This window comes from Ammospiza caudacuta, chromosome 19 (genome assembly GCF_027887145.1).
Source record: "Ammospiza caudacuta isolate bAmmCau1 chromosome 19, bAmmCau1.pri, whole genome shotgun sequence".
NCBI lineage: Eukaryota > Metazoa > Chordata > Aves > Passeriformes > Passerellidae > Ammospiza > Ammospiza caudacuta.
Genome location: NC_080611.1, coordinates 6,481,976 through 6,506,138, shown reverse-complemented (window position 1 = coordinate 6,506,138; position 24,163 = coordinate 6,481,976). Strand labels below are relative to the sequence as shown.

At 44.2% G+C, this 24,163-nt stretch overlaps 1 protein-coding gene and 1 long non-coding RNA gene across 3 annotated transcripts; one reads left to right on the top strand and one right to left on the bottom strand.

Moving 5' to 3' along the window:
• Positions 1–3,139: 3,139 nt before the first annotated feature.
• Positions 3,140–22,593, bottom strand: LOC131566113 (uncharacterized). Of its 2 annotated transcripts, none has more exons than XR_009275521.1 (3): positions 22,397–22,593; positions 17,285–17,507; positions 3,140–3,401 (listed from the first exon to the last, which is right to left on the bottom strand). It is a non-coding gene; the product is annotated as an uncharacterized LOC131566113 (long non-coding RNA). The 2 variants fall into 2 exon arrangements; XR_009275522.1 differs by lacking the exon at positions 22,397–22,593 and adding an exon at positions 18,023–18,233.
• On the top strand, positions 4,197–19,525 carry LOC131566109 (myosin-1B-like). The gene is made up of 39 exons (XM_058817316.1): positions 4,197–4,219; positions 6,001–6,241; positions 6,328–6,471; positions 6,563–6,719; positions 7,038–7,065; positions 7,163–7,277; positions 7,363–7,455; positions 7,584–7,647; positions 7,744–7,842; positions 7,936–8,039; positions 8,120–8,258; positions 8,504–8,622; positions 8,718–8,867; positions 9,572–9,742; positions 9,984–10,290; positions 10,369–10,448; positions 10,934–11,021; positions 11,113–11,230; positions 11,441–11,564; positions 11,653–11,789; positions 11,891–12,146; positions 13,081–13,323; positions 13,429–13,605; positions 13,691–13,836; positions 13,924–14,014; positions 14,105–14,494; positions 14,605–14,731; positions 14,968–15,086; positions 15,363–15,559; positions 15,829–16,012; positions 16,099–16,264; positions 16,438–16,562; positions 16,836–17,144; positions 17,297–17,500; positions 17,752–17,877; positions 17,972–18,142; positions 18,234–18,338; positions 18,478–18,573; positions 18,993–19,525. Exons 2-39 carry the CDS (start codon positions 6,038–6,040, stop codon positions 19,146–19,148), a joined length of 5,829 nt encoding a protein of 1,942 aa, XP_058673299.1. The 5' UTR covers positions 4,197–4,219; positions 6,001–6,037; the 3' UTR covers positions 19,149–19,525.
• Positions 22,594–24,163: the final 1,570 nt, after the last annotated feature.

Here is a 24,163-nt window from a genome sequence, read left to right as displayed (position 1 = left end):
TGCTCAGTTCCCCTTCAGGAGGGATTTCCAGACCTGCCTTCATACACCATGCACACACCATGCATGGACTACAGTGAGGACTACAGTGGGGAAGGAATGACTGTCCAAAGGGCTGTGACCTTCTGCAAGACCTGCAACAGAGTCCACACTACAAGGAAGAGTGGATAAAGGCAGTTTGTCAAAAGCAGGCCAAGACAGATCAATGTGTCATCTTCAGCATATGAGACTGTCCAGGCAAAGGAGCTGTGGCATTCCTGATCTAGCTGGATCAGAACAGCCAGGATTTGGAAAAAATCCAGCAGGAAAAATTCTGTAAAGCTGGAAACCAGGCAGGCACTGAGCACTGGGAAACAGGGCAAGGAGCACTTCCCATCAGACAGCCAATCTGCCAGCTGATGCCCTTCAGCTAGCAGGGCTGCAGGGGCTTTTGCTGCTCAAAATAATCTGGAAGTGTCTGAGACAACGAGTGAATGACAAACATATTTGGTAAATTCCTCTGCCTGACCTGCTGGAAGGCACCAACTTCCCTATTTCTTTTCTGTATTAGCCACACTTGTTACTTGCTCAGTGCTGACAGAGAGGAAGTTTGATGGAAAGAAAAGAAATCAAAATAAAAGGGAGAGTAACCAATGAGAATGGTGGGGTTGGTATCAAAGTGTCCAGCTCAGAATGTTCTCAGAGAAATATCGGTAAAATGTTTGGCACAGGGAAGCCAAATCTGTTTCTCTGGGACATTTCCCAGGTCCAAATGAAGAGAACAGGCTGTCAAAGGGCAAACCACAGAAAAGTGTTCTTTCCTGAGCGAAATGACGATGTGTTTGCACACAGAGCTCACCCTCAGGTGGCAGGAGAGGTGGGAGGGCATTTGGTTCAAGGCAGGAGAAGGTGTGGGCAGACACTACTGCCCCACAGCCTCAGACAGCATCATGGCTGAGCCACTGCCAGGACAAGGCTCTGGGCTGGCCTGTAGGTCCTGGCAGGTCTGTCCCACCTCAAAGCAAGTGGGTGGCTCACTGGTGTCCCTTGGGTGCTGGCCAGGGGCAGAGGGAGGAGGAGTTCTGAAGGAAGAACATGAGGCCTGGCACATTTTGGAGAGGGAAGAAGCCAAATGACTGGGCCTCATGGCAGGCCTCAAACACCTTCAGCTGCCTTTGGGGTTTTTGAGGGGCCAGCAAGGTGCCATATCAGAAAATAGAGCAAATAGGGTGGCAGAAATGTGTGGCAGCTGGGCAGACATGGTGACCCTGAAGCAGATTGTCTCAGGTCAGGAGCAGAGCAAAGCTTTGGTGCATTGGGTGAGCTGAAGCTCAAGAATGTCTTGCCCCTACAGAGACTTGGCTGAGACTGTGCAGGGTATTTCTGTGTCATCAGGATCTTTCCCCGATGCCAGTACTGTGTTAGCTCATGAACTCAGCATTATCTTGCCTCTTGATGAAGTCTTACAGCACTCTTGTGACTTCCTCTGATTGTTGGAACCCTGGATGCCGAGACTTTTAATTGTTCTGTGCTCAAAGGCACAGACCCACAGTAAACACTGCAATTGACTTGAGCCTGTGGAGAAGGCTTTCAAAATTGATTAATAGCACTAGGATTGTAGGTGTGTAGTTGTTTAGAAGTGTGTAATATCACAGGGTGGAAAACTCAGAGTTTGGTGTTGTAGAACATAGTAATAAATGTGAAAGAAGATGGAGGTTTTAGGGTGGAGGCATGTTGTTCTACTTTATCTTCTTCTTAATCTTTTTCTTCCTTCTTCTTGACCTTCTTCTTCCTTCTTCTTCGTAGATTTAGGTGATGTCTCGTAATTGGGCAGAAACGTCTGCATTACGGTCTTCAAGGGACCAGGTATAGGGTTAAAAGAGAAAATAATCTGGGTGTCATTTCTTAATTGGATAGTTTAGTCTTAAAAGGCCTTGTAACAAGATTGTTATCCATTTTGTTCCTTGCTAATAAAAGGCACCGAACTCATGGTTTTGAGGCTGTTTTACTGATAAGAAATAATAAACACCTGAGTCCCAACATGAACTAGTGTCTCAAGTGCCTTCTATCCTGACTTGAGAAACCAATATCTGATGATCTGAATTCTCTCCCATCCATTTTTCTAACAAGTTCTCATCCCACCTCAGAATTTATGTAGCTAGCATATAAATGTATTATAAATTTATACTATTTAGTATATAATATAATAATATATAAATTATATATCATATATAAAATTTATATTATACATTTATATTATAAATTTATATGCAATTTATATTTACCCCATTGTCATAGAGCTTATATGGATTCAACATCAAGTTATCATCTGTGCTCTCATTTTAGCCTTCTGTACACACATACTTCAGGAAAACCAGAATTTTGCTTCTAGGAAGTGATTTGTGCCTTATTCATGCCAGCATACTTTACAGGCATGGTGATTGTTAACATTCCACTCCCTAGGAAATATAAAAAAATGCATACTCAGTTTGCAGCCACATTTACATCCAATCAACCCAGTTTTTACATGTCCTCATTTCAAGCTGGAGGCAATGTGCCATTGCCTGGGAGTCCAAATTTCTTGATATTAACTTGTTCCAGTTTTTTTTTTGCAAATACAACCTCAGTGTTGCATTCTCTGAATCTGTAATGTTTACATTTATGACAAATTCCATTCATTTCTCGCGCTAAATAATGACTATTTTTCATCCATCTGCAACCCTTATCTCTATGGATTTTTCTGTCAATGAGAGCAGGAAGCTCACTTATAGGTCTTCAACAGCAATACAGGCTCCCTTTTATTTCTTTCTTTCTTTTTATATATATATTTTTATTTATTAAGACATGTCTGTAGGCCTCAGACTTGGATAAATAATTGAATTTCTATGGAATACATGAGGTTTTGCACCAAAGTGATGTGCATGTCCCTCTGGTGTAAAACTACTTGATGCCAGGCAATGGGCAAATTCATAGTATAAAACTTAGGTTTAGACGTAAAATACAACAAGACATTTTCACTGACTCAGACAAATCTCTAAGCAACACATCAGAGAGGCTGTGGAAGCATTCTCAGCAAGATCACTACATGCGTGTTACATTTACATATTCTAATGGGGAACCCTCTCTTGGCAAGGGTCTGAGGAAGGAGCTACGAAGATCTGGATACAGATATTCTCATTTATTAAAGAAATTTCCCTGTTCAAGAGGAGTTGGACCAGGTTCTGTCATTCTGTGATCTTCTTCTCAAGAAGACCCTGTCTTCAGGATGCCTGAATCCCGTTTCCTCAATGGAGAATATCAGCACTGCAGTGCTTTGTCCAAGCTGCATTTTGGGGAAAACAGACTGTTCCCATAGACATCCTTCATTCTGCCCTGTCTTGTTCAGCTGGGCTGTGTTTTGCTTCTGGCACCGATAGAATCCAGCCCTGCAGAGATATGTGTATACAGAACAATATGAATAAAGAGTAATATGTAATAATCTGACTAAGGTAAGCAAGGCAGACAACAGTGAAATCCACGTATCATATCCAAGATCTGTAAGTAGAGAGCTCTGTGAAAGGACAACTGTCATCAGACATATGATGTCCTCAGAATTAGCTGAAGTATGCATCCAAATGTCACTATGCTCACCCAGGGAATGGTTTTGCCTTGCTCCCTTAGCTCAGATTCATGGAGCATCCATGGCCTTACAGTTATTAGTGGTTACCTTCATTCCTCTAGTCATCATTAGCTGTATTTTCCCCCTTGGGAATCTTCTCGTATTATTTATAGGCGATTTATTCACATAGCTAGGAAGACACCAAAATTTTCTAATTATATCTAGTAACATCACTTTCCAGTTTTCAGTACATTCAGTTTGCCAGACAATGCTTTGCCAAAAACAAGGTTTGCCAGAAATGCTTTGCCCAAAGACAGAGGATGCATCTGCAGCATGCGCTGACCAGACCTTATAAAAGAGTCCTTGAATCTGGGCTGCTCTGTCTGCAGAGGAAATTCATGGTAAGTGCACGTCTCTGGTGGGCAGAAAGGGACACTGTCCCTGCAGTCCCTCTCCAGCCCTGCTGTCCTGATGTATGTACATGTACTTGCAAGGATTTGATATTTGTATCATAAAGCATGTTGGCATTTTCACTTTGTGATCTGTCTGTGGAACTGTGTGCAGCAATAATGAACAATCTCATGATTCTGCTTTACAGCACTGATCACCTCCCAGCCTGCAAGGCATATTCTCATAGCATAAGAGGTAAGAGCCACATTTGCTTGCATTCAAGGGATAGAAAAAGATGGAAGATTTCTGTAGAAAATTTATGTAGACAAATCTCTGTAAAATGTTGTAGGCAATTGCTGTATGTTTTTGTGGCCAGTGCTCTGCTGTAACTAATAAAGCATGCTGATGGCTGGGCAGGCTGCTCACAGCTAGCAAGTTTTCATAAGTGGCTGTGCTTGAAGACAAAACCACTGTGTAATGCCAGGAAATTCTTCTTGGGGATTCCTTATGTTTAATTATAGAACACTGAGGTAAATGATCCATTCTGGCATGAAGTCCAGACAGACAGACAGAGCTAGCCAACAGAACAGAATGTTGCAAAACCTTACAGACTTGTGAATTGTAATTATTACTGCATAAGAAACTGGCCAATAAATGTTATGAAAATGCTTTCCAAATGATACTCCATGGTTATAATCTGAATGTAGGTCTCATACTAGTAATCTTGATAAAAATGCAAAAATAGCTATCTAACTATCCAAACAACAAAAAAGGGGGAGGTACTGCTCCTATTCCTCTGAAAGAAGACTGAGTAAAATGGAAGATCTTCATGCTATTAGGAGTAGCTGCAAATGTTTGTTAACATTTTGGATATTTACCTAACTAAAAGTTATGTTATTACATCTTATCAAGGTGCCTGTCTAACTTCCTTTGAATTCAGTTCCTTTCTATTACTTGCCACATGACATTTCTTTGGATGTGCAGTACTGGATTTAGATATCTGGCTTTGATTTATAAATTCTTCAACTGAGGTTTCTAGCTTTGCCTATAGTTATTTCCACAAACAATTAACATAAGAAGAAACAGTTGGTTGTGCAGTATTTTAACCTGATGAATTATGTGTCCTTACATGCCACTTGCTCACATACTACTGAAATAATTTTGGATGAGAAGCAAACAGCTGTAGTGAATGATGCAGAGCATCAGCAAAAGATGTTATGATAGTCCTCAGAACACCTTCTGGACCATTAGCAACCCAAATGATGCATGGAATGCATCCTCAGGAATTATAGTTGACAACAAACAGAAACTTGCAATTATCCTACAGGGCTATGTTACCCTGGAAAAGATCCTCAGAAAGCTTCATGCTGTAGCTGATAAGAACCTCAAAAATCCTGCATATGAGAAAGAATAGTCCCAGACAAGAGTATGTGGTACTTCATTTTGGCTGGAGAATCTCTTTGCAGAAATGGGTCATGAATTTGGGTGCAAGTGTCACTGTGTGCCTTTGTGGGAAGGAAGATCAGCAGCACATTGTCAGATACTCATGAAAGCATGGTCAGCAGGTAAAGACAAGTGGTTCTTTCCCTGCATTCAGCTCCCATATCTGGCTGAAATTAAAAACTGGTTATCTTATTGTTATCTTCCACAAAAAGAAGATGGTTATATCATAGAAAGAGGCAGATTTCTCAAATGGGAAGAGTGAACGGCTGAGGGATAAAAGTACAGGTTTCAGCCACAGAAATTTTGATTAGGCAATAAACAGAGGAAAAAAATCACCATCAGGGTCATCAGAAATGAAACTGGGATGAAAAGAGACTAGAAATATCTGTTCTTTGACATAATAAAAACTTCTCTGGAAAAAGCAGTGGAAACCTGCTTCCAAAATTTGCCCTGGTTGCACAAGAAGGTGAACCAAAGAACTACTTAGATTCTTCCCAAATCATACTTTCTATTACACTTTTAGGGTCTATCAATAAACTGTGTGACAAGAAAAAATATTGAGTAATTTGGGCAACATATCTGCTCTTCCACAGTGCTCTCTGTGGACAAGCCCCTCCACAAAGTGCAGCCATGTCTTCGGACTCGGAGATGGCCATCTTTGGGGAGGCGGCTCCTTACCTCCGAAAATCGGAGAAGGAGAGAATTGAGGCCCAGAACAAACCTTTCGATGCCAAGACATCAGTCTTTGTGGTACATGCAAAGGAATCCTTTGTGAAAGGGACAATCACGAGCAGAGAATCGGGCAAAGTCACTGTCAAGACTGAAGGGGGAGAGGTGAGTCAAAAACAAGGCCGAAGGTAAATATTATCTGAACACTGAGCTTTTCAGAGACACATGTGGATCTTTTGTTTCCTTGAAAGACCCTGACTGTGAAAGAAGATCAAATCTTCTCCATGAACCCTCCCAAGTATGACAAAGTCGAGGACATGGCCATGATGACCCACCTGCACGAACCCGCTGTGCTGTACAACCTCAAAGAGCGTTACGCAGCCTGGATGATCTACGTAAGTGGCAGCAGCAGCTTCCTCTGGGCAGCCTCAGGAGCTGCTGGGCCAGGCTCAGGGCAAGGCAACGTGCTGTGTCCCTTCCTTGCAGACCTACTCGGGTCTCTTCTGCGTCACTGTCAACCCCTACAAGTGGCTGCCGGTGTACAACCCCGAGGTGGTGTTGGCCTACCGAGGCAAGAAGCGCCAGGAGGCCCCTCCACACATCTTCTCCATCTCTGACAACGCCTATCAGTTCATGCTGACTGGTGAGTGGCTCTGTCTAGCCTTTAGGTCCATTGGTTCATTAAATGCTCTGAAGAGATCCACTGTCTCAGCAAAGTGAAGAGGCTTTTTCAAACCTTTCTTGGATTTCACACACACATCTGTTGGAGTTTACTATCGTCATAGCATTGTTTCTACTCTTTTAAATGAAAAATATCTCTGTATTCAGTGATGTGCATTAGGGGTTTGCTTGTTTAAGCGCAGCTGACATCAGACAAAAGATTAGACTTACCTGACTATGTTTTCATTCTTCCTCTGTTGTTCACTGAGTTTTAAATACCATTTTTCTGCCTTGTTCACAGATCGTGAGAACCAGTCCATCCTGATCACGTAGGTACCCCCCTGCGCGGGTCCCCACAGGGCTGCCCGGTGCCAGGGCCCCTCCTGCCTGACCACGCACCCTCTGCTTCTCTCTTGGCTTTGGCAGCGGAGAATCCGGGGCCGGGAAGACTGTGAACACCAAGCGTGTCATCCAGTACTTTGCAACAATTGCAGCCAGTGGAGAGAAGAAAAAGGAGGAGAAGTCATCAGGCAAAATGCAGGTGAGTCAGGAAGGACAGACTGAATGCTTGGCCTGTCATTGCCCTGTCAATCAAACACAGTGACTGAATAATGATGTCCCTGCAGGGAACGCTTGAGGATCAAATCATCAGTGCCAACCCACTGCTGGAGGCCTTTGGAAACGCCAAGACCGTGAGGAACGACAACTCCTCACGCTTTGTGAGTTCTTGCTTTGCATAAAATCTGCCCCTTCATGGCAACACACTTGATGCCTGAAGAGTTCTTCATGCAGAGGAGACATCAGCAGAACACATCCAGGCTGACCTGCTGCTGCTTCTGCTTCACAGGGCAAATTCATCAGAATCCATTTTGGTGCCACAGGCAAACTGGCTTCTGCTGACATTGAAACTTGTAAGAGATTCTCCTGGACTGCTCCCATCCCTTCCCAAATTCCCATTTCTATGTACATTCCCACAAGTGTCTAACTCTTTCTACCATCCTTGCCAGATCTGCTGGAGAAGTCCAGAGTCACTTTCCAGCTCAAGGCGGAGAGGAGCTACCACATCTTTTATCAGATCATGTCCAACAAGAAGCCAGAGCTAATTGGTATGAAGTATTATGAATGGTTTGATAAAATCTGAATGTGCTAAGTATTTATCTTCATTCTCACATCCAGATACATCCTATTCCTCTGTACAGACATGCTCCTCATCACCACCAACCCCTATGACTACCAGTTTGTGAGTCAAGGTGAGGTCACTGTTGCCAGCATTAACGACCAGGAGGAGCTGATGGCTACAGATGTAAGTGTCACTGAGCATATTGGTTTGGTGAAATTTCCTTGTAGTGGCCTGGAGGTTTATTTGAGTGCTTCTGTTGCCAGAGTGCCATTGACATCCTGGGCTTCACTGCTGATGAGAGGGCGGCCATCTACAAGCTGACAGGGGCTGTCATGCACTATGGGAACCTGAAGTTCAAGCAGAAACAACGAGAGGAGCAGGCAGAGCCTGATGGCACCGAAGGTATTAAAGCCTTGTAGAACTCCTAATCACAGATATGGATAGGTGGAAGTTGGCAATCATGTATTTTCCCTCTGTTTAGTATCAAAAATGCATAAATCTCAGCTTCCAGAGGATTCATGTTTCTAAATTTCACCTCAAGATATCACAAAATTTCAATACTGAGACCAACGGCTACATCTTAGAGGGTATCCCCTTTCAATTATCACTTCTTCTCTGCTACTTCCTCCCTCTCTCTTTGTACATAGTTGCTGACAAGGCTGCCTACCTGATGGGTCTGAACTCAGCAGACCTGCTCAAGGCTCTCTGCTACCCCCGAGTCAAGGTGGGGAATGAATACGTGACCAAAGGCCAAAATGTGCAGCAGGTAACAACAACCACTTGGTGACTGGGAACCTCTGACTTGAATCACTATTTGCTCTGGAAATTGTATTTCTTCTGCTCCATTCTCCTTTGGTTTAGGTATACAATTCAGTGGGTGCCCTGGCAAAGGCTGTCTATGAGAAGATGTTCCTGTGGATGGTTGTTCGCATCAACGAACAGCTGGACACGAAGCAGCCCAGGCAGTACTTCATTGGTGTCCTGGACATTGCTGGCTTTGAGATCTTTGATGTAAATAAGATTTCAGGTTTAAGGGCTGCTCTTGAAGGGAGAGATTATTATAGCAGAGGACTTGCAAGTAATATTCCTCTGAAGGTTTAACATTTGTGATTTTATGTAGGAAAAACCCCAATCATTTTCTTCTCTAGGAGAAAACAAAATCCTCCAAAGCTCCATCAGTATAAACACCGAGTCATGTTGTTTGTGCAGAAGCAGCAAATTGAATTTTATATGTTGTAATATTACAACTGTTTGAGCTTAATGTTAAGGATTAAATCACCCAAAATAATTCCAATAAATGTATAAAAGAGCTTCTGGAGCACAACAGGGAGATGCATTGGCAAATATATAATGAGTTAAGGATGTTCTAAATGTTTAAAGAACCAAGAAATGTTTTGCTAGATGTTTAATCAGAGATATAACAGGTTTTCAAATTGGATACAAGAGCATGCACTCATCTTGTTGGCTGAATAAAAAAATACCAAAGTGTTTTATTAATATTAGGAGATTCAATAAAAAATCTGGTCAAAAAAATTCACTCATTTTCATTATGTAGGTATTTCTTTCTGGAGCTGCATATAGGTTCTTCTGTTATGGTGTAGTCCTGTTAATACAGTTATGATTTATCTGGGAAGATTTATACAGGGTGGAGGAGAATGATGAAGAACTGGGCATATTGATGAGGGCTGATTGCTCTTGTTTTTTCCACTGAGCAGTTCAACAGCCTGGAGCAACTGTGCATCAACTTCACCAATGAGAAACTGCAACAGTTCTTCAACCACCACATGTTCGTGCTGGAGCAGGAGGAGTACAAGAAGGAGGGCATTGAATGGGAGTTCATTGACTTTGGCATGGACCTGGCTGCCTGCATTGAGCTCATTGAGAAGGTATTTCTGTAATTCACAATGTCAGGTATTTTCAGAAATGCATTCATTTCATGTATTTTTTCAATGCTGCTCGAAATGGTAAATATGGTACTGCAGATAGATCCATTTGAATTATTTTACGATTTGCTGAACAGAGCAATCCCTGAGGGCAGCAATATTGTCCCACTCAGGAAGTTTTTTCATCCCTGAGTCTTTTTACCATTTTACTTTGTCCTCCCTCTTTCCTTGTGATTTCTCCCAGCCCATGGGCATCTTCTCCATCCTGGAAGAGGAGTGCATGTTCCCCAAGGCAACTGACACCTCTTTCAAGAACAAGCTCTATGACCAGCACCTGGGTAAATCCAGTAACTTCCAGAAGCCCAAGCCAGGCAAAGGCAAGGCTGAGGCCCACTTCTCCCTGGTGCACTATGCTGGCACAGTGGATTACAACATCACTGGGTGGCTGGAGAAGAACAAGGACCCTCTGAATGAAACTGTCATTGGGCTGTACCAGAAATCATCTGTGAAGACCCTGGCTTTACTCTTTGCCTCTGCTGGAGGAGAGGCAGGTCAGTTCTCTGAAATTCATCTCTTTGATGCATGGTGGTTGGTCCCCAAAGCAACAGATGTCTCATTATCTTTGTCAGAGGCTAGTGGTGGTGGTGGTGGCAAGAAGGGAGGCAAGAAGAAGGGCTCTTCTTTCCAGACTGTCTCAGCTCTTTTCCGGGTACGTAAACAACTTTTCTTTTCATATATGCAGAGAATTTATCTGTAGTTGTAGTTGCCTCAGACAGAAAAAAAAAAAAGCAAAAAAACCCTAACAACCAACCAACCAACCAACCAACCAACGAATCAACGAAAAAATATTTTACATATAACTTGTCTTTAGACTGGTATTGGGAAAAAAAATCCTATGGAATGAAAAATAGCACTTTAAAAAGCTAAACTTACAATTAATATAAACATAAAATTTTGTCATATAACATGCCCACTTTCTAGCCTTTATTAGGTTGATGGTAAGTTTTTTCTTGACCTACAAGGTGAGGTTTAATGCTGGGAATCAGAAGAAACAGAGCAATTGAGGCGTGCTCAGCTGACAATGTTCAGCCCAGTGTATCTCCATTGATCGGTCTTTTATATTAAATTCAAGGAATGCACTGGGTTATTTTTGCCATTTCTCTTATAAATGCACACTAAATCATGATCCCACAGGAGAATCTGAACAAGCTGATGACCAATCTGCGGAGCACCCACCCCCATTTTGTGCGCTGCATCATCCCCAATGAGACTAAAACACCTGGTAAGATCCAAGCTAAAAGATCCTTGCTCTGATACATCCATTCCCCTCTGCAATGCAATCTGTGCCCCTCATTTGTGCTCTCCGTTGCCAGGTGCCATGGAGCACGAGCTGGTGCTGCACCAGCTGCGCTGTAACGGCGTGCTGGAAGGGATCAGGATCTGCAGGAAAGGGTTCCCCAGCAGAGTCCTCTATGCTGACTTCAAACAGAGGTGAGAGCTATGAAATGGAGAGATAAGTCAGGTGTCCTCACCAACTGCTCTCCATCACACAACCGAGCTTTGCCAGGGTCTTTAAGTATGGAGAGATGAAATTCCAACTTCCTCAGCCTGGTTCTGCTGCAAACACTGCTCTTGTTTTCAGTAAAGAGAACGTTCTTATGACTGGACATTGTCTTCCTCCTATTTGCTCCAATTCCATAGATACAAGGTGCTTAATGCCAGTGCCATCCCTGAGGGACAGTTCATCGATAGCAAGAAGGCTTCTGAGAAGCTTCTTAGTTCAATCGATGTGGATCACACCCAGTATAAATTTGGAAACACCAAGGTACAACTCCCCACCCCACCTTCACTGCCTGCCTGGGCTTTTCTATCTCCATCTGACAGTGATGTGCTGCAATATTGTCTTTCTCAAGGTGTTCTTCAAAGCTGGGCTGATAGGGCTCCTGGAAGAGATGAGAGATGAGAAGCTGGCACAGCTCATCACCCGCACTCAGGCCATATGTAGGGGCTACCTGAGGAGGGTAGAGTACCAGAGGATGGTGGAGCGCAGGTACACCTTCCCCTTCTTCAGTTAAAGTCATTTTTCTCATGGAAAAGTGTTGACACTTGTCCGACTGAGAATATTCATTGTACATTTTAATTATGCATCAGGGAATCCATCTTCTCCATCCAGTTCAACATTCGTGCATTCATGAATGTCAAACACTGGTCATGGATGAAGCTGTTCTTCAAGATCAAGCCCTTGCTGAAGAGTGCAGAGTCTGAGAAGGAGATGGCCAACATGAAGGAAGAATTTGAGAAAACCAAGGAAGAGCTTGCAAAGTCTGAATCAAAGCGGAAGGAGATTGAAGAAAAAATGGCCTCTCTGATGAAGGAGAAAAATGACCTGCAGCTCCAAGTGCAATCTGTAAGTATCGTTAGTGTATTTCTTCTGGGTATTCTCACAGCACAAAACTCTCATGTTACACATTGTCTGATAAAATATTTTATTATGAATAATGGAAGGTAGAGTTCAGACCATTCAGTGTAACCATTATAATAGGAGGTTCTAGCATGGGAATGACTTTTGAAGCATGTATGGGCATAGGTCTGTTTATCCAGGCTCGCAGTATAACATCCAGTGTAGTCACTGGAGATTTAGAATTTACAGTTAGTAGTCTGTGGAACAATTATTTGACAACTTTCTCTGGTTTCAGTCAGTTGCCTAAAGACCTCTATGCCATTTTTTATGATACATGTTATGTCACTTGTCTTTCTGCAACCACTTTTCCAGGAGGACACAAAAACCCTCTGCATTCTGTCCCATCCCTATATGTACCTCCTAAGTCCTTTGGGAGATCAGGGGATTGGTCAATATTTAAAGATTACCTTTTGTATTTAGATGTTTGCTACACAGATTCAAAAGAAACTCAGGCTCAAATTGAAACCCCTGTTTTCACCTAGACTATATATCAACTTACCTCGCTCAGAGAAAATTAGTTCAATGTCAGTCTTGCCAAGAAAAGCTTATAAAAAGATAAAGGAAAAAAACCCTAACATTTATATACAGTACTTAACTTTCAGAGAAAAGAATCTAAACTCTTGAAAATAAAAGTTATGCTGGATATTAGAGTCTTATCCATAAGAAAAATAAGAGGGAATAATAGGGAATAATTCATGAGAGCAAAAAATGAAATAGAATAAAAATCTACTCTGATTTAAAAGAGTCTGTGCAAAAAAAAAATTCCTAGGAAAAAAAAAGAATAATTCCATGTTTATTTTCCTCAGTGAGAAATACCATTTCTCTATTCACATTTTGCAAACAGTTGTGATTTGCAAAAAAAATCATGTTTCTCTACTAGGAAGCAGATGCTTTGGCCGATGCAGAGGAAAGGTGCGACCAGCTCATCAAAACCAAAATCCAGCTGGAAGCCAAAGTTAAGGAAGTGACTGAAAGGGCAGAGGATGAAGAAGAAATTAATGCTGAGTTGACAGCCAAGAAGAGGAAGCTGGAGGATGAATGTTCAGAGCTGAAGAAAGATATTGATGACCTTGAGCTAACACTGGCCAAGGTGGAAAAGGAAAAATATGCCACTGAAAACAAGGTATGAGGTAGAACCTGTCACTCGCACTCCAGAAAAGAGCCATGTGCTATAACTGGACTTCTGTAGCTAGTTCCTTTATTTATATTTGCTCCCTTCTTCTCAAAGGTGAAAAACCTGACTGAGGAGATGGCAGCTCTGGACGAGACCATTGCCAAGCTGACAAAGGAGAAGAAAGCCCTCCAAGAGGCGCATCAGCAGACCCTGGATGACCTGCAGGCAGAGGAGGACAAAGTCAATACTCTGACCAAAGCCAAGACCAAGCTGGAACAGCAAGTGGATGATGTAAGCACACAGATATAGAACAGGAAGAGGACAGGTATGGAGTCCAAGCTGGCTGGCAGAGCCCTGATGGTCTTGTTGTGTTTAGTTGGAAGGGTCCCTGGAGCAAGAGAAGAAACTGCGTATGGACCTGGAGAGAGCAAAGAGGAAACTGGAAGGTGACCTGAAGATGGCCCAGGACAGCATCATGGATTTGGAGAATGATAAGCAGCAGCTGGATGAGAAACTGAAGAAGTAAGTGTGGCTCTGGGGCACCTGAGTGCTGGGCTGCAGCACTTGTCTTGTTTCTTTGAACTCTAACACAGTTCACTTGTCCCAAAGGAAAGACTTTGAAATCAGCCAGATCCAGGGCAAGATCGAGGATGAGCAACTTCTAGGCATGCAGTTTCAGAAGAAAATCAAGGAGCTGCAGGCAAGTCTCTGTGCCTTTTGCCCTGCCTTGCTCAGGCTCAGCTCAGGCAGGAGGAGGGCACGGCTGTGAAGGGTCCCTGCTGTTCTGCAGGCCCGCATTGAGGAGCTGGAGGAGGAGATTGAGGCAGAGCGAACCTCTCGCGCTAAAGCAGAGAAGCATCGCGCTGACCTGTCCAGGGAGCTGGAGGAGATCAGCGAGCGCCTGGAAGAAGCAGGAGGGGCCACAGCAGCTCAGGTGGAGATGAACAAGAAGCGTGAGGCAGAGTTCCAGAAGATGCGCCGTGACCTGGAAGAGGCCACGCTGCAGCACGAAGCCACGGCTGCCGCCCTGCGCAAGAAGCACGCGGACAGCACAGCTGAGCTGGGCGAGCAGATCGACAACCTGCAACGCGTGAAGCAGAAGCTGGAGAAGGAGAAGAGTGAGCTGAAGATGGAGATTGATGACTTGGCCAGCAACATGGAGTCTGTCTCCAAAGCCAAGGTACACAATTATTGGCTCGTTGACACAGAGGAATACAAGACAATCCTTTCTCCTTGCCTTCTTTAACACATGGATGGTTAACTCATCACTTTCCATCTGCATAAACACAGGCCAACCTGGAGAAGATGTGCCGTACTCTGGAAGATCAGCTGAGTGAGATTAAAACCAAGGAAGAAGAACATCAGCACATGATCAACGACCTCAATGCTCAAAGAGCTCGTCTGCAGACAGAGTCAGGTGAGACACCCTCATCTAAATGTGCAGATCAATAACCTCTCAGGGTTATTGCAAAATTTACTCTCTTGGGCACAGGATCTTTTCAACACACTTTGTATCACATGCACTGCAAAATGCTTGAAATGGGATCATAAATTTCAGCATGGACTAAAAACTATCTGGCTTTATATATCCAAATTTTTTTAACGTCAGCATGAATAGCATTACAACTGTTGTGTATCTGCAAATTTTCTCAGGTCAATATTCACGTCAGGTGGAAGAGAAAGATGCTATGGTTTCCCAGCTGTCAAGAGGCAAACAGGCTTTCACCCAGCAGATTGAGGAACTCAAGAGGCGTCTGGATGAAGAGATAAAGGTGATTCCTCCTCTCAGAGTTGCTCCAAACACTTATGTGACTACTGAACAATAGGATGAGACAGGGAAAAATATCTCATGTAATTTGGTTCAAGTTGTCTCATGCTAACTTTTATCTCAAGTTTATCCACTATTCCTTTTTTTCAGTCCCAACTTCTTTCCTCATTGATTGCATGGTTGCCCGTTTGCATAGAAGCATGATCCCATGTCCCACTAATATTCAGTCAGATTTCCTGGGATCTTGATGCTCCATGTCCCAATGCACTTTTTGCTCCAGGCCAAGAGTTCCTTGGCCCATGCCCTGCAGTCTGCTCGCCACGACTGTGACTTGCTCCGGGAACAATATGAGGAGGAGCAGGAGGCCAAGGGGGAGCTGCAGCGAGCCCTGTCCAAGGCCAACAGTGAAGTGGCCCACTGGAGAACCAAATACGAGACGGACGCAATTCAGCGCACGGAGGAGCTCGAGGAGGCCAAGTACGTGGGGAAAGTGAGGAAGATTAGCAGAGATTAAGACCAGAAATGCCTGGAGACCACTGTGACATTATTAGGAAGACATTTGTGTTCCTCTTGGGGTTGGGGCAAAAGGAGAATCGCAAATAAATTCTATAACGTATGTGGTGTGGAGAAAAAATCACAGGCAAACCAGTAGAAGACAGGGACTGGCAGAGAGAGAGGGAAAAGCCCATTAACCACATGCCCTGCCTTTCCCTTTTCTCTTAAACCATGAGATACGTTTAACACAGGAAGAAGCTGGCCCAGCGCCTGCAGGATGCAGAGGAACATGTTGAGGCTGTCAATGCCAAATGTGCCTCTCTGGAAAAGACAAAGCAGAGGCTGCAGAATGAAGTGGAGGACCTGATGATTGACTTGGAGAGATCCAATGCTGCCTGTGCTGCTCTGGATAAGAAGCAGAAGAACTTTGACAAGGTCTTTTGGCCTCCAGCACCAGCACTCCTGGCCAGAGCAGGGCCCTGTGATGGCCACAGCCCTACTCACCCCCCATTTCTCTTCAGATCCTGGCAGAATGGAAGCAGAAGTATGAGGAAACGCAGGCTGAGCTGGAGGCCTCGCAGAAGGAGTCGCGCTCTCTGAGCACGGAGCTGTTCAAGATGAAGAATGCCTATGAGGAGTCCTTGGACCACCTGGAAACAATGAAGCGGGAGAACAAGAACTTGCAGCGTAAGTCCTTGGCCCTCTGCTCCTCCCTGGCCTTTCTCACAAGCTTGTCTGTCTGCCACACTTAACAGCTCTGGGCCTGCAGGAATAAGATCTTGCCTGGCACCTTGGTAGGCCAGAGCCTTTCTCCATTCAGCTCTGTGCCTGACCATGGCGCTTTTCTCCCTTCCTTGCAGAGGAGATTTCCGACCTCACGGAGCAGATTGCGGAGGGAGGAAAGGCGATTCATGAACTGGAGAAAGTCAAGAAGCAGATTGAGCAGGAGAAATCTGAACTGCAAGTGTCCCTGGAGGAAGCTGAGGTAAAGCCTTCTGTTTTTACCTGATAAGTTACAACGCAGCTCAGCAACATCAGGTAACATTTAAATAATTCTATGCACTGAGAATTGAGTGGAAGCATAGGAAGCAGGTTTTCTTCACACCGGTAAAATCTTGGAATCCATGGGTATGCTTTTTTCTTTCCTTTCTTTCAATCTCAGTCCTCTGGTTATACATTATTCTTTGAAATAGCAATTCATGTAAAGTTTTTGACATTGCGATTTTTTATAATTAACAGGATTTCATGCTTTTTCCAGGCCTCCCTGGAACATGAGGAGGGGAAGATCCTGCGCCTGCAGCTTGAGCTCAACCAAGTGAAGGCTGAGATTGACAGGAAGATAGCAGAGAAAGATGAGGAGATTGACCAGATGAAGAGAAACAACCTGCGAATTGTGGAGTCCATGCAGGCCACCCTGGATGCTGAGATCAGGAGCAGGAATGAAGCCCTGAGACTGAAGAAGAAGATGGAGGGAGACCTGAATGAAATGGAGATCCAGCTGAGCCATGCCAATCGTGTGGCTTCAGAGGCACAGAAGAATCTGAGAAACACCCAGGCTGTCCTCAAGGTATGGCATTACAGACCAGGTGCTCATGGGTTTCTTACACAGCTGCAAATACTTCTCTTCTACTGTTCTATCTTTTCTATATTAATATGAAAATGTAAAAAAAATTAAATAGGTAGGATATGCCTTCCAATCTCTCTTACCTTTCTTTGCAGGACACCCAGATCCATCTGGATGAGGCTCTCAGGACACAGGAGGACCTGAAGGAGCAGGTGGCCATGGTGGAGCGCAGAGCAAACCTGCTGCAGGCTGAAGTTGAGGAGCTCCGGGCAGCCCTGGAGCAGACAGAGCGGTCGAGGAAATTGGCTGAGCAGGAGCTTCTGGATGCAAGTGAGAGAGTACAGCTCCTCCACACTCAGGTAAATTCTAGAATTGAAGACATATAGCACCAACAGTATTTAGAGAATTAAAGTTCATAATAGGTCTGTTTTCCTTTTTTAATTGAAGTACAACAATTAGTCTTCAGTAGTCTACCATTTTCATTTATCAGTTATTTGTATTCTTCATATGCAACTGTAATAAAAACAGAAATAAAAATAGGTAATTTGCTTTTTCTAAGAATAGTGAGAAGTGACTGGAGAAAAAAAATTATGCTTTTTTCCTTCAACAGAACACCAGCCTGATCAACACCAAGAAGAAGCTGGAAACAGACATTGCCCAGATCCAGAGTGAAATGGAGGATACCATCCAGGAAGCCCGCAATGCTGAGGAGAAGGCCAAGAAGGCCATCACAGATGTGAGTTGGGCGCTCCTGGCATTGCAGATGGTGAATGTACTCTGCCCAAAATATCTCCAGCCCCAAAATGGCTTTGACCTTTTGTTCTGATCAGGCGGCCATGATGGCAGAAGAGCTGAAGAAGGAGCAGGACACCAGTGCCCACCTGGAGAGGATGAAGAAGAACCTGGACCAGACGGTGAAGGACCTGCAGTTTCGTCTTGATGAGGCCGAGCAGCTGGCACTGAAGGGAGGGAAGAAGCAGATCCAGAAGCTGGAGGCCAGGGTGTGTAGGGCTGGGGCTGTGCCTGAGGGAGCGTGTCCCTCCTTGGAGAGACATTGGCAGGGCAGCTGCAGGGCTGGGCTTGTCCTTGCAGGTGCGGGAGCTGGAAGGGGAGGTTGATGCTGAGCAGAAGCGCAGCGCTGAAGCCGTGAAGGGTGTGCGCAAGTACGAGCGCAGGGTGAAGGAACTCACCTACCAGGTAAGGCAGGAGCTCTCCTTGGGCTGATGCATCCTTATTCCATCAGTCGCAAGAGATTTTCATGGACTGCAAGGGTAAATGCTCTATTGTGGTATGCAGAAAGCAATAATTCACTCTTTCCAATTTGCCAACACTCTAGTCTGAGGAGGACAGGAAGAATGTGCTGAGGCTGCAGGATCTGGTGGACAAGCTGCAAATGAAATTGAAATCCTACAAGAGACAAGCTGAGGAAGCTGTGAGTATTGCTGAGGGAAATAAAAAGCATTGCTTCCTCTGAGTGTCACACAAGTGTCCAGGAGAGAAATTACAGAAGTTTTTAAATTGTCAAAAATCATCTGCTGAGGAGAGGAACTGTGTCATCCAGATATACCCCCCAGCACATGAGCACTAAACAAGTGGGAGAATAAGTACAGAAATGACAAATTGAAATTATGAAATTGCTCCTCACCTGGAGCAAGAACACCAGGATATCATCCTGGTGAAACTTGCCCCAGTAGGGTCCTGTGAAGGGGAGGATGAGGAGCTCTGTGTGAGGCTGATGTGTGAGCAGTGGTGGGAGGGGAATGGAGATTTGCAGCCCCACAAGGCTGACTTGCAGCAGGAGTGAAACCCTTGACCTGTGCTCCTGAGCCCTGATTGCCTCTGCTCTCACAGGAGGAGCTGTCCAATGTGAACCTGTCCAAGTTCCGCAAGATCCAGCACGAGCTGGAGGAGGCCGAGGAGCGGGCTGACATTGCAGAGTCACAGGTCAACAAGCTCCGAGCCAAGAGCCGTGAGATTCATGTCAAGAAAATAGGAGAGGAAGAGTGAAAATTGCATGAGGCATCAAAGTGACCTGAGGGCTGTACAAAATGTGAGCCCTCTGTCATTCTTTCTAGAACGAGGCTTTATAAATTAGTCAATGTCTAAGGACAAAGACCATAGATTCCTTTGCATGAAAAGCAGTAGCTACATTTTAGTTTTGCAGTTATTTAGATTTTGTTCTAACAATTAATATTTAGGAGTAAACTCCTGAATTTTCTGGAGTAAGATTCAGAAACTGCAGTACTCCAACTACAGAAAAAGTAAGATGCATGAGAGCAAACAAAAATTTTTACACTGTACTAGAATGTTTCCCAGAAATGGAATTGTGATTTAAAGTTAGAATAAATAAATATTAAATAAATAATGCTTTTTAGGAAGAGAAATTTTAAGCCTATGTTTTACAAATTTACAAGCATATGTATAAAAAGGACCTGTTTTTTTTTTTTTTAACACTGGAATTGAGAGCAACTCTGTTAACACCATGAAGAAATCTCCAAGTCTGGCACCCTGAGAATACAGAGAAGTTCTTAACATGGTGTTTCCACATTGCCAAACAGTGCTTCCTGTCTTCCTTTTGCAGCAGTGCATGAGCTTTGTTGTAAAAGGAAATGGAAAACTGGATGGAAAAAGTAGCTGATAGACCCTGGCTTTCTTTATTAACCCCACATTGGGTAACACTGCAGAATATAATGCATGAGCAGGACAAAAATGAGGAAAAGCTGACCATGAGGAAAAGCAAGGTAGAAAGGATGTTTCCCATTCCCAGGCATTCTCATTCAGTGCCCCAGTGGGGGCTGAGCAGGTGGTAAGTCTGGAGAGCACAGGTACCTCCACCCTGAAGCAAAGAGATCAGTGCCCACTGGGACATCACACTGACTCTGACATTGGAGCTTCCTTTGTCTGGAATAGGTGTTTAGAGGCAACCTGCACACAAGAGGCAGTTTAACACACCATTCACCAGAGCCTGGCACATCAGGAAGCTGCTGAGGGAAGATTCTACAGGCAGATGTGGGGAATTGTAAATGAGACATGGCTTTGACTGCAGGGACACTTAGCGGTCTCTCCAGGTCCCTGTCTATGTCTACACCTCTCCATTTACAGGGAGCACTCCAAAGAGCTGTGAAATGGCTGGGGAAGGGAGCTGGACGTACTGCAGAGCCTTTTGCACTGACCACAGCACTCAGTGTGTTTGCAGCAATGTTCAGAACTGGGAGGTCCTCCTCCTCCCAACCACACTGAGGTTTACACCCACAGAATCCTTCCATGTTACAACCAAATATGGAAGTAGCTGGCTAGGCAGCAGCTAAATATATTTAAGGAAAAGATGATGCCCCGGGTTGACTCTTGTGTCACTGTAAGTGATGCTCTTCAGAGACATCATCTCTATGTGTGAAGCTGTGAAAACTTCATCAGTGCCAGTGATATATGGGCAACAAGGAAAAGATACCCTGGGTACCTTTATAGACCTGCTGACAGAGTAGTTAATATCACAACAACTTTGGGGACCATGTTTCAATGCCAAAACTCCCTGTTCCCTTTGGACAATATCATAATCACTCTCAAAAATGTACAAGCTGCTCTGACCGTGGAAGAATCAGGATGCACTTGAAGCACCTGAGACTCTTGGGGCTCTTCTGTCTCTCACCTGTAAGAAATTCCAGCCTCAGGATTTCTTGCTAATGCTCAGCTGATGAAAGGTAACATTGCAGGTTCCTTTAGAGACAACACCTGGGGCCAGACTTCCAACTGCACAGGTGGGAGAGGGAGAGAAATCACACACATTGCACTGTGCTGAGCTGGCCTTGCCACCAGCCAATCTGGAAAGCAGGGCTGGAGTCTTGCTGGAATCAGACTGGAATATTAAAGGGATGAGTAAGGAAAACCAATTTCTCTTCACTTTTGATTTGCTGCCTTGGCTGGAGGACAAGGAGTCATTTTGCATCAACACACTATTTCTGGAGTCAGGCTGCGTGTGATAAAAAATGTGCTGATGCACAGGTAACTGATCTTGGAAGAAATATGGGCCCATAAGTGGCCTAAAGAAACAATCCCAGAGAAGTTTTAAAATAGATGCAGCTCCACCAGAGCTGCTGCCCCATGGGGACTATGGAGTTCTCTGACCTTCAACAGCTTGGGCATGGACAACTGTGTCCTCTGTGCACCAAAGCATCAGCACTTTAGGAGGCACTAAGACATTATATGTGAGTTATACCTCATCATCCTTCCCTTTTCCTTTCTCAGTACAAGCTGGCCTTTTTTACTTTCTAATACTGAACTTTGAACACTGATTTCTGTCATTTCTGCTTCACTTTCCAACATCTCTGACATTTCGAGGCACTAATCTTCCTCCCATTGGCTTATCAGTCCTTCCACCCTGTTCATCTTCTCTGTAACTGAAGCTCCAGTGTGTGGGGAAAAAAGTATCCCCTACATCACTCTGATATTATTTAGAACACTGCTCAGATATCATCTTCTCATGTTTGCTGGTAGAAGGAGAATGATTAGCTAACTGTGATGCAATTTCAAGAACTGTTTATCCTGACATTCCAGGTCACAGCTTTTACCTTCCTCTGCTCAGTGAAATTACACCTTCCTCTTAACAGCAGATAATCTGCCACTGCAGTTTTGCAGGAAGCCACTTGGAGTCCCCACTGAAAAAGGATGCCATCACCTTTACGAACATGTAAATTTCAACAGTCCATACCACGAAAAGTACCACTTTGATTTCCATGTGCAAGATCACAAGCATAGCCACCAGTAAGACTAGAGGAAAAGAACTTGAAAGAGAAAAGACACCAATTCATACAAATTAACAAACAGAAAAAACCAGCCTCACTCCCCTCTCCCCCCTCTAAAAAATCCCCACCTAAACAGCTGCCTCTGCCCCCAAATTCCACCAGCAGCATTACCAAGGGCTTTGTGCTCTACTATCCTGGATTTTAGCTCTCATCTCTCACAGCCCATACAGTGAACATCCTCAACTGCTTCTCATCCCAAAGGATGCATTCAAGTCTGTCATTACATTATGAAAATTAACAACTTTCTTCAAGGTCAGTTCACGTTTCTTACTTTTTTTTTTCATTCCCTGCACCAGCATGGATTAGGGATGCCTAATAGATCTCCAAACCATGTTTCTTTGCTGGGCAACTCATTATGCCAGCCACAGTATGACACACAAACAGCCTGCAAGAAATACACTTTACTTTAGTCTAATCTGATTCTTACTGGTTTTTATATACAAAGTATGTCCTTACCATTGCAATGGTCCAGTGCTCAGCTAGGTCTTAGTAGAAGAGTAGGGATGAGAAGTTTTGCTCCAGCAGATCAGAGCATCAGTATTTGTTTTCAGCATGTGCTCTCGTTTTACCCAGTGGCAGCAGAAATGCTGCTGCAGCAGTGTGAATATTCCCTGCCAGACAGTTAATCAGGGTCCACAGGGTGCACTGATTCCTCCAGTACACCCTGTTCATATGACAGCATGGCTGACTACAGCACTGGCTAGCTGCAGATCCCATGGGGAAGGTTTTTGAATAAAATACCTAATGGATTAGATAATCTAAAGTAGTAATTGTAAATAGCAGTAGGTTTGTCTGTGTTACATGCGATGTTTTAGGAAAGCTCAGAAAAAAAAATGGAGAAACCAGTGAATTTCTGGTAGAAAAGTCCATCAAGGGCCATGAGGCTCCTGCAGGTCCTTCTGACAATGTGGGGGCTGTGGGGAGCAAGGTGGGGGGAACATTCTTCATCTTCCTTCAGGGCACATCCACACTAAACACCCTAATCCTTCCACCACATATCCCCTCACTTACACATGGATGGGTCTCCTCTGGCAAGACAAAATCTACTCACCATCAAAAGAGAACATAACTGCTCACCAATCCCTGAAACCTTCAAGATTAATCCCATTCTACTTTTTGGAGTTTCCTCGGGACTGGGATTTATATTTAGGTAGTTCAAGGCTCAGGCACATGTAGTGAAAGCCCTCTATCAAAAATGTAAGTAAACTCTCATGATAACAAAGGCAGTTCCTTTTCATTGCCTGCCTGTAAGCAAAAAGCTGAAGTTCATCTATATCCCCTATTCTCTCTGAAGGCCATTGTGTTTCAAATTTATAAGAGACTGACTAAATGATCCAGAATGGTGAGGAATTTTCAGTGAGGCTGGGGAAGTTTCTCCCATCAGTCATGCCAGCCCTGAATGCCTCTGTGAATCATGAGATTCCAGTTTTCTGCCCACTGAAAGCTCATTCTGGAGTGGCTGCCATGGAGTGCTCCTGTGGCCATTTCAGAGACCAGAACATAGTTCAACATTTGGTGGGATCAGGTCACAAGCTGGGGAGAATTTCTCTTCTACTGGGACCATACCTGCTCAGTTCCCCTTCAGGAGGGATTTCCAGACCTGCCTTCATACACCATGCACACACCATGCATGGACTACAGTGAGGACTGGGAATGACAAAGTCTGGGGAAGGAATGACTGTCCAAAGGGCTGTGACCTTCTGCAAGACCTGCAACAGAGTCCACACTACAAGGAAGAGTGGATAAAGGCAGTTTGTCAAAAGCAGGCCAAGACAGATCAATGTGTCATCTTCAGCATATGAGACTGTCCAGGCAAAGGAGCTGTGGCATTCCTGATCTAGCTGGATCAGAACAGCCAGGATTTGGAAAAAATCCAGCAGGAAAAATTCTGTAAAGCTGGAAACCAGGCAGGCACTGAGCACTGGGAAACAGGGCAAGGAGCACTTCCCATCAGACAGCCAATCTGCCAGCTGATGCCCTTCAGCTAGCAGGGCTGCAGGGGCTTTTGCTGCTCAAAATAATCTGGAAGTGTCTGAGACAACGAGTGAATGACAAACATATTTGGTAAATTCCTCTGCCTGACCTGCTGGAAGGCACCAACTTCCCTATTTCTTTTCTGTATTAGCCACACTTGTTACTTGCTCAGTGCTGACAGAGAGGAAGTTTGATGGAAAGAAAAGAAATCAAAATAAAAGGGAGAGTAACCAATGAGAATGGTGGGGT